Source organism: Octopus bimaculoides, chromosome 4 (genome assembly GCF_001194135.2).
Source record: "Octopus bimaculoides isolate UCB-OBI-ISO-001 chromosome 4, ASM119413v2, whole genome shotgun sequence".
NCBI lineage: Eukaryota > Metazoa > Mollusca > Cephalopoda > Octopoda > Octopodidae > Octopus > Octopus bimaculoides.
Window position 1 is genome coordinate 119546954 of NC_068984.1, and position 11149 is coordinate 119558102.

At 36.3% G+C, this 11149-nt stretch overlaps 1 protein-coding gene across 1 annotated transcript in view; it reads left to right on the top strand.

Annotated features, from left to right (window-relative positions):
* Positions 1–3316, top strand: part of LOC106874857 (39S ribosomal protein L3, mitochondrial) — a 21480-nt gene extending 18164 nt beyond the window's left edge. The window contains exons 8-9 of the mRNA XM_014922750.2: positions 180–257; positions 3025–3316. Coding sequence (XP_014778236.1) covers positions 180–257; positions 3025–3267 — 321 coding nt within the window. The 3' untranslated portion in view covers positions 3268–3316. The remainder of the gene's footprint in view (positions 1–179; positions 258–3024) is intronic.
* Positions 3317–11149: the final 7833 nt, after the last annotated feature.

Genomic DNA, 11149 nt, shown 5'->3' on the forward strand with positions numbered 1-11149 from the left:
CTCCCAGGGGCAACCTGTCTTGAACTCCTCTGTGATTGCCTGGAGGACTTGAATAATTTAAGAAAGATAATCTTCAGCTATAAATTGTACAAGAAGAATTTCACTATCAGTTTGCTTTATGCAGTTATTTATTTTCAGCATTTCTATGAACGTCATCTAATGTGTTTTATTTATTTCAGAATCGTACAGCTATTAAAAAAGGTAAAAAAATGCCTGGTCATATGGGAGGTGATTGGAGTACTCTGAGAGGTTTGAAAGTAAGCACAGTTTCCTTAACCCTTTCATCACCATATTACTGTTGAAATACACTACCTTTATTTCAATTAATCTTTAAAACAATGAAGAATTTAGTAAAATATATTGTCATTATTAAGCTGGTATTTTGAACATAAATTAACATGAAATCTTTAATGTGGGTTTTAACTTAGGCCACTTTAACCTTAAGCATTACATTGTTTTGAAGATCATGCATTATCTTGCAGTTTTGAGATTTATATGATATGGTTGTTTATTATTAGAATAACATTGTAGGGTAGGTGTGAAAGATCATATCTGGCCAGTTTGAACATAAAACAAGTAGAATATTTGGGCTGGACTTGGCTAGTTTAAATGCAAAGGGTTAAACAGGAAATTTGTATCATAGACCCAATGGTAGTTTCAGCTGGGTTAGTATCAACAGGGTTAGTTAACTTGAGTAAACATGGTCAATTGCTATGTAAACTAACTCGATTATTTAGTTTGTGTAGAGAAGATACTGTAATGTTCAGTCTTGTGTGTGACTTTAAACAGCATCTAGTAGTGGAGCCCTGGTTTGGGAGGTGCAAGGTTTTGTGGTTTGTGGCACCACCTCTTAGCCTCTATTGTTCCCAAGTGTACTCTGACTTGTAGTAGTAGCAACTGTCAGATGGAGCTCATTAGCCTGGGATGGAGCAGGCAACCCATCTAGGGAAAGGAAAATCTTGATTTCAAATCTGTGTTGCCTTGTGGTCATACCCAAATTTGGGAAAGACTTCAGGAGCGAACCCTGAGGAAAAAATCAGGAGCCAGAGCCCCTGAAGTAGTTTCATGTTGTCTACAACCTCATTCTGGCAACTCCTGCAATGGCTGCACTGTCCTTTGGATCCATCATTGACATGAAAAGTGGGGACATACTGCATGGGCAACAACCTATCTTCCATACCAAACTGCCCAAGATTGGATCCTATTGAACACCCTATTCTGGGGAGATCGTTCCAGTAGGGCAAATAACTAGGACCTTCATCTATAGATTATTAAGATCAGAAAGAGGCTTCTAGATATGGTAAGTTCTTAGAAAGCCAAATGGAATTAAAAGTACTTATATTACTCATACTTTTCCCAAAATGAGATGAACTTGACAACTTAGAGCTTTGTTTCTGTTAAAAAATATCAAGTTTTATGTCTATGTTAGATGGAATTCTTAGTTTCACTTTCTGAATGAAGGTATTTTTTACTTAGCATTTTACAACCCTGACTCACTGTTGTATAGAGGTGACCTTGTTGAGTGGAAGATAAGGTATTTAAATACAAGCTCACATTATGTGTTCAGATGAGACATTTTATTGTGTTTGAGAGGTAGGATAATTGTACTTACATTCCTAGGTTTCCCTTGCTGATCTGAATAGAAGTGATATTTTTTTAGGTGTCATGCCCACCTAGAGGGAGCAGCAAGATCTCACAGTGAAATCCAACTATAGAATGAATAAATCCTGTAAATTTCAATCTCTCTCTCTCTCTCTCATGCACACACACACACAGCATACTTTAGTGAGTGAGAAAGAACTACTGAATGTTCCTTCAAGTTTTATCTTAAAGACCAGCTATCGTCAGTAATTTAATTTAGTCAAATCTAATAATTTATAATAAACACATGAATCAATCAGCAATGATCAAAATGATTATATTACATTTATATTTAATTTAATTGTGTACATGAGAATGTGGAAGACATTTGCTGCTAGCCTTGTCTTGAAGGAAAAAAATTTCTCCTTCTAGACTGCGTGTATAAAACATCAAGCTGGGCTCTGAATAACAGCAGACTGCCACATACATGTTTTGGTGTGATTACACCTCTTCAGTGGTAGACACTGTTTCAGCTGTTCACAGCCCACTCAGAACTTCTATTCTTATGTGTTGCTGTGTGCTGAGGATTTGTCAAGCTGTAATTAATTTATTATAAGCACACGAGAAGAAGCAATGATCAAAATAATGATATGTATATATTTCTGTAACTTTACAATAGTAGACATATCTACAGATATGAATTCTTTCATGTTATAATAACTTATCTACTTGTGCATAATGCATTTACAGATATAATAAAGTTAATTTATTAGTGGCATTGCTGTCTCATGAAAGGTAGTCTTCGGATCGATTTGCTTGCACATTTCTGGCAAAAACAACACTTATACAGTATCTCAAGGCTGTCCTTTCAATGTATTTCTCTATTATCTTTTACTTGAATTGTGACCATGCTGGGGCACTACTATGAAGTATTTATTTAAGCAAATCAACCCCAGTACTTATTTTTTAAAGTCTGGAACTTTATTTTCTTTTGCCAAACCACTTAGTTATTTGGAGTGTAAACAAACCAACACCAGTTGTTAAGCAATGTAGGGAGGACAAATACACACATACATATACACAACAAGTTTCCATATATTTTCTATCTACCAAATTCACTCACTAGTCATTGGTCAACCCAGGGATATAATAGAACACACTTGCCCAGTGTGCAGTGGGATTGAACTTGAAACTACATGGTTGCAAAGTGAGCTTCTTAACCACATAACCATGCTTGCACCTCTCTCTAGGTGCTTTTACTTAAAAACATTTTTATTTATTTATCTATCTGTCTAAATAATGAAGAAAGCATTACAGGTAAAATTATTGTAACGAACTCAAAATAAATTCATAAATAAAAATGGAGTGAAAATATATATCATATTGAGAAATATCATCAATGTTGCAACATCCTATTTTCTTTTTCCTTTTACTTATCTACAGATATGGCGGATAAATACAAAATACAATGTTTTGTATGTAAACGGAAAAAACATCCCAGGACGTCTTCATTCCTTCATCAGAATCACAGACACAAAATTGCCTCACAAAGAATCGCCTGATAATCCACCCCATATGCCAACATGTTTTGTTGAGGACCAGCCTGAAGATCTACCTGAAAATCTGTATGCCGATGATTTGTTTCAATTCACAGAACCATCTTTAACTTTTCCTGATGAATCATAGACAAGATGATGTTAGGAAAAAGAGAATAAAATTTTAGTTAGTTATTTTATCTTTTACTTGTTTCACTCATTTGACTGTGGCCGTGCTGGGGCACCTCCTTGAAGGGTTTTAGTTGAACAAATCAACCCCAGGACTTAATTTTTTATGCCTAGTATTTATTCTATCAGTCTCTTTTGCCAAATTGCTAAGTTACAGAGACATAAACACACTAACATTGATTGCCAAGCAGTGGTGAGGGACAGACACAATGACACACACACATAGATATATACACTCACACACATATATAAATTTATTAATTAGAGATTGATTAGAGAACAAACATCAAATTCAGGCAAATGACTTCATATGACCCCACGTTTCTATATATTTCATCATATACAAATAATACCATGGCCTTCAACATATAAAAGGAATACATATATAAGCACAGAAGATAAAAAATATATATGCACATATAAAAATACAAAATATATAGAAGGGCCTGTCAAGAAAAAGTATATACAAATCAACTAAAGTAGGTAGTCAAAATGATATACTAAAACATATCAATCGACTAAAAAAATTTTTTACCCCATGATTAAAAATATATCAAAATAGTTTGTTTTTAAAATGAAGCAATCCATGGTAGGTAAGAGAGTTCCAAAAAAGGGTAGGTCAAAAAACATGTCTGTGGCCATTTCAGGAGTTCACTGCCACAGCCTGATTGCAAGTTAAAGCACATCTTGGCAATGACCCCCTCATTAGGATGAACAGAACATTCTAGGAATTTCACAATCAAGTTGTTCACAAAACTCTCTTACCTACCATGGATTGCTTCATTTTAAAAAGGAACTTATTTTGATATATTTTTAATTGTGGGTTAAAAAAATTTTGAAGTGGATTGATGTTTTAGTAATTCATTTTGATTACCTATTTTAGTCGATTTGTATACACATTTTCTTGACATGCAGGCCATAATGGAAGCAAATAAACATTGGATAAATTGAACCTCTGTCATCAGAGTAGAAAATGATCCCCTTTAGTTTTTCTGTCATTTGTATTCTAAGTTTGATCTATCAGTATAAATATCTATATATTTATACTTAAATACTCATTGTCTGAAAGTCTTTGCTTTCTTTCTGTCTACTAGTGTACATATATATGTATTTTGTATATCCAGCCCGAGCTGTTATATTTAATTTGTTTATCCACATAATTACCTCTCTCACTCTCTCTCTATATATATACACACACACACACATATATATATATGTATATATATTGATTGCTAGCCACTAAATCTTTTTATTTTCTCTCTCTGCTTATTTCTGTGTTCCTCTTTGTTGAAGAGCGTAGGCTCAAAACGTAAAAGAATTTCTCCCTTCCCGAGCATTTGCGCCGTGAGGACCAAAGACTTGAGGTATTTCGTGTTGCAAGACAGTGTGTGAGAGAGAATCGTGATGTAGGAGAGAAATGTGTCCACATGGATGATGGTTTCTTTGCACTAAATATGACTGCAAAGAGAGAGGTTTGGAGACGCCACTATGAAAGGTTGCTCAATAAAGAGAATGAATGAGAGAAAGAGAATCTGCTGAATGTCAATCCAACAGACGGACCAGCTATCCGAGTTGACAGTACCATGGTAGATAAAGCAATTAAGAGTATGAAGACAGGGAAAGCCCCCAGCCCATCAGGAATCACTGCAGAGATGCTGAAAATATCTGGCAGTGTCAACTATAGCCTAATCACCCGTATAGTTAACCAGGTGATACACGAAGGAGTCGTACCCAATGACAACTACTACAAAGGTAAAGGTGATGCTTTAGATACAAATAATTATAGAGGTATAGGTAATGCAAGTCATGGAGAGGGTCATAGCCCAACTAATTAGGGAGAGAGTCAGTTTAGACGAGATGCAGTTTGGGTTCGTGCCAGGGAAAAGCACCACTGATGCTATATTTCTGGTAAGACAGCTGCAGGAGAAATACCTAGCCAAAGATAAGCCTCTGAAAATGTGCAGAGAACAACTTCTGCCACATTCCAGGGAGAAAAACTAGAAGTAGTTACTAGCTTCCATTACCTAGGTGACCAAGTCAGTAGCGGGGGAGGGTGCGCTGAAAGTGTAGCTGCTAGAATAAGAATAGCCTGGGCAAAGTTCAAAGAGTTCTTACTTCTGCTGGTGACAAAGGGCTTCTCACTCAGAGTAAAAGGCAGACTGTACGATGCATGTGTATGAACAGCCATGCTACATAGCAGTGAAACATGGGCCCTGACTGTTGAAGACATGCGTAAGCTCGCAAGGAATGAAGCCAGTATGCTCCAATGGATGTGTAATGTCAGTGTGCATACTCAACAAAGTGAAAGTACCTTGAGAGAAAAGTTGGACCTAAGAAGCATCAGTTGTGGTGTGCAAGAGGGATGATTGTGCTGGTATGGTCATGTGGCGAGAATGGATGAGGATAGCTGTGTGAAAAAGTTTCAGACTCTTGCAGTTGAGGGAATCTGTGGAAGAGGTAGACCCAGGGAGACCTGGGACGAGGTGGTGAAGCACGACCTTCGAACATTAAGCCTCACTGAGGCAATGACAAGTGACCGAGACCTTTGGAAATATGCTGTGCGTGAGAAAACCCGGCAAGCCAAGTGAGACCATAATCCGTGGCCTTTGCCAGGGGTGTAGCCAGCCCACTTATGCGTACCATTCCTTCATTGGACACTAATCTCTGCTTGCAAAGACCTGTTGAGGCAAGTGAAATTGAAATTGAATAGCACCCATGCCAACCTTACCTTCATTGGACACTAAACTCTGCTTGTGAAGACCTTTTGGGGCAAGTAAAATTGAAATCATAATTGAACCAAATTCGATGACTAACAGCACTGTTTGAGCGTGATCATTGCCAGAGCAGCTGTCTGGCTTCCGTGCCCGTGGCACGTAAATAGCACCATTTGAGCATGATCGTTACCAGTGTCACCTTACTGGCACTTGTGCTGGTGGCACGTGAAAAAAAACATTCGAGCAATAGAAGTAGGTAAGGCTGCTAGAGTGTAAGGGAAGAATGAGAGATGGATATAAATATAGGTTGGAGGTAGTCAGATGTGTATAGGAGGTGAACAGGAGTTGGGTGATTGATGGTAATTATGAGCAGGGTTAACAATAAGTATAAAGGATAGATGTTAGTTGGAAATAAACTCAGAGATGAGGGAGGTTGACTGGAACTACAGAAAGAATAAAATGAAATGGTCTCTAGTAATATATGTCATCATCTTTTAATGTCCATTTTCCATGGTGGCATGGATTGGACATTTTAAGAGGATCCAAAAAACCAGAGGACTGCATCAGGTTCATTCAAATGTTGGCTTTTGCATGGCTTCTTTGGCTGGATATCCATCCTAATGTCACCCACTTTACAAAGTGTGCTGGGTTCGTGTCACCAGCACTGTCAAAGTTTTCATGTAGCTCACAAAACTAAAATCCATTTCAACTGAGCTGGGGCTACAGTAAAAAAAGGTAGCTTTATGCTAGGAGACGAGAGGTTAAAGTATGAAAGAAGGGCCCAGAACTGAACAGGTTTCTTGCTGGAGAGAAGCTATCTGGCTACTTACATTATAGAGGAATGGGTAGGGTGGAGCTGGAAAGAGAGAATAATGATGATAAAGTGTTAGAGAAAACCCTGAAAGTACAAGGTCAGTAGAGACAGAACTGGAGATGAGGATAGTAGAGGTTGCAAGAGTGTATGGGAGAATGAGGGGTAATTATGATGAACAAAGGTTGAGATGTGGTTCATGATAACTAGAAAGAAGAATTGAGTTTACGATACCTTAGACTTATAGTACTACTTAAATTACTGGTAAGTTCTAGAAATTTCTATAAAGTTTTGGAAAGTTATTGAAAGTATAAGGAAATTCTATTAAACCCTTGGAGGTTCTAGGAAGTTTTAGAAAGTAGTAGGAAATTCTATTGAGTTCTAGGAAGTTCCAGGAAGTAGGGAAATTTTTTAGATATTTGAAAATGCATGAAAATTCTTTATCAGCTAACAATCCTGAGTCTGTTTGGAAATGTTCTGCAAAATATCATTATTGAGTTTACACTATTTAAATTAAATTACTGGAAAATGCTAGAAAATTCTCGGAAGCTTAATTTTTATCAGCTATTCAGCACCAAATTTATTTGGAAATAAATAGTTTCAAAATTACCAGTACCAAGTTCGCACACACACACACACACACCGAGTTTGAAGATAAGGATAATAGTTGTATTGTTTCTTGTGCATTTTAGGCATGTACTGCCCAGGAACAGGAGAAAAAAAGACAAAAAAAATCGTTAACACTCCCTAGTATCGTGTTAGAAGTACATTTACTATCAAAATCAATGTAATGATACAGGGGAACACGACCGAAACTTAAAACTGGTTATCAGAAGCTGCCAAGCGCTGTAACCTGACACTGAATATCGATAATTATTATTTGGGCAAACATCTATCACCTTTCTGGGATATACAATTATGGATGGTGACATTCAAGCCCAACCTTTACCGTTTACTGTTACTTCTGAACCTGCTGGTCCATTGTCCTTTGTCAACCCGGTGTAATGCATGTGATCTATTACGTGTGCACGCTAAGAAAGTTTACCTCACTCAATAGAAAAAATAAAATGACTACTAACTGTTCCATTTGCAATGAAATAAGAACTAGATTTTATTTAAACGACATCTGATAAAAGCTACCTACACTTTCGAGAGATTCAATATTAATTTCTAGAGCTCTCTGACATTAACAAAAATTGTTGATGGCTACAGTCGATTTTTTTTTTTTTTGCATTTGCTTGTAGCGACATATCACACAACATCCGTTATTAATTGTATGTGCTAATTGTTTTATATTTTCAGTTGGATGAATACTGCTGCTTGATCTGAAATACAGTCATTCAGATCAAGCAGCAATATTCATTTTCCAAGAAAAACAAAAACAAAAAACACTTTTTTACAAGAAAATGAAATCGTGACTAGCTGTTGTTCTCCCTGCAGCACGGCAAAAATTGCTTCGGACACAAAAATTAAAAGTTGACTTATGGTAGCTAGCACTTCACAGTATTAGAACATTATGTGCAGCTACTCAGACAGACGTTCGTTCAGAAAAGGCGGTCCTCGAAATACGGATCTCAATCCCGACTTGTGTTGCTAACTGTGAAACAATACCCACGTCTAAGTAAACTTGAACCACACGTGGAAACTGAACTTTTTAGAGGCCAATCCTGAATATGTATTCGTCCACTACCCCAAAGTCGAGATGCTACACTACAGTATCTAGTCCAAGGCACGTTTCCGATTAACCTGACTGAATAAATAAAATCCACAGCCTCCCCGTTCCACTCTATACTCTAATATAACGAGACCCGAAAGGACTAATTCTACGTCTGCTACAGTCAAACTGTCAACTTACAGACCCCAGTCTACCTAGAACCATACACATGCTAGAAGAAACATCTAAACACTATCCACATCCTTTTAAGACTGAGTACTAATTCTTCAGAATGTGGAATTGTTTATGAAGATTACTTCATACTTTACTGTCTTATTCCATTACGTTGTTCTAACAGTACTCTTTATTATTTAGATCAACTCCGCATATTTAGTCATGTTGTTCTCAGCTTTGTTTATTATACCACGTAATTTATATATTTACGTGTTTACTATTTCATCCTCCTTGTTCGTATATTTGTTTGGTGTATGGTGATTGGTTCTCGTAAAACCGGTGAAACACGAAAACATTTCCCGTTGTTTGAATCACTGCAAATATTTCGAAACAACTTCTTAAAATGGGTGATGTTACAGCTATAAAAAAATATCAGGGATTGCTGTAACTATGTAGTATTGAAAATCAACCTTAATAAATCATTCCGCCTGAAATACTAAAATGGAATTTTGTTAATTAACAGCTGTAAACAAAAATTAATTCATGCCGAGTTTAGGTGTGACTTAATCTCGATTTTTGAATGCGTATTATTAGATTTGACAATATATTACTACTAAATTGTATCATAATACTACAAGAGTAGCATTATTGTAAAGAAAATCAATTTTTGTTGATGAATTTTCAAAGAATTTATATGCACATCTCAACACTACTAGTTGTGGGATGTGCAGCACTGCTATTTCGGAACTGTTACAAATATTTCGTAACAGGGAGCAGAAAAAGAAACTTAATTTGAATGCAATTTTCCTTCGTGATCTATTATAAAGATAGAATATAATATTAATATTTAAAACCTGGGTGATCTGCAACTCTCGTTTGACACAAAATATTCGGCAACACACACACACGCACATATATAACTAACTTTATTTTGCAATTTCTTATTGCATACTCCCTTATTAAATTCTTTTTACAATTAAGAGTTTGGTTATAATTTTATCCTGGATCCGATTTTAATTACAGTTTCAAGTTCTATAATAATGATGATGATGATGATAATTCAAGATGCTGAAAATATTACCAAATGTGTTTTGTGAAGCGTTGTTTATAAATTGTTTCGTAAACTGGTTATTGCTGGCTACTGTAAAGAGTGTAGTAGTTAGTAAAATGATAATGAAATTAATGAAAAATGTTTTAATGTTTAATATCTGACTATTGTTTTCACTGTTAAAGTTCAGATGACTGAAGTATCGATTCCATAGTGATTCTATGTAGCTTTACAAAAGTTCACAATCCGGCCAGAAAATGAATAACTTTTCTTTTTTTCAGTTTTCATCGTCAACATAATTTTTACTTCAAGTATGATATTTTGTTAATAATGTGACATGTTTTGAACAGTTTGTGTTGTGTGATTTAGCGATAAGCAATTTAATCACCTATTTCCTCCAATCTGCTTCTGCAAAACACGAAAATAATGTTGACAAACTTAGTGCATAACATGTGGCTGTGTGGTAAGAAGTTTGCTTCCCAACCACATGGTTCTGAGTTCAGTCCCCCTGCATAGCACATTGGGCAAGCATCCTCAACTATAACTCTAGGTTGACCAAAGCCTTATTGGAGAATTTGAGAGACAGAAAGTGAAAGAAGCTTGTGTATGTGTACACAAGGGTGGGCGGGGCAAAATAAGTTTTTATTGCGTTTTTGACTTTGAAACAAAATATGCCCTTTACAAATAACTATATCAGCTTAGCAAATGGCTTTCTCTCAATGCATTAAACACATTATAACATGATCTAATGACTATTCAGCATATGAAAAGACAAACTTGGCCGGGGCAAAATGAGTAAGACAAGATAATGTAAATTTGTTACTTCAGTTCCCCACAAAACAGACTCATACACATCAATTCCCGTCCTTAGATATCAGAAAGATAAGACATGTAAAAAGAAGTAAAAAGATGAATATCTAGGTCAAAGGAAAGAGGATCAGGGAAAAATGGCACATGATATGAAATTAACGAAACTTGACTAGATAAAAAACACTCAACATAAAATATTATCTATACTTTCTTCACGATATGCTGGAGTGCCCTTTACGTGATGTATATTTATTCACTATACTATTAGAGAGAGGACATTATTGAAATTAGAGATTACTCGTTTTAACCCAATTTTAGACATATTTTGAAACTTGAAAATTATCAAACTAAGCATTAATGTGGGATAAAATTGACTTGGGATCCAACCGAGAAAAGAATCATCATCATCATCATCATCATCGTTTAACGTCCGCTTTCCATGCTAGCATGGGTTGGACGATTTGACTGAGGACTGGTGAAACCGGATGGCAACACCAGGCTCCAGTCTGATTTGGCAGAGTTTCTACAGCTGGATGCCCTTCCTAACGCCAACCACTCAGAGAGTGTAGTGGGTGCTTTTACGTGTCACCCGCACGAAAACGGCCACGCTCGAAATGGTGTCTTTTATGTGCC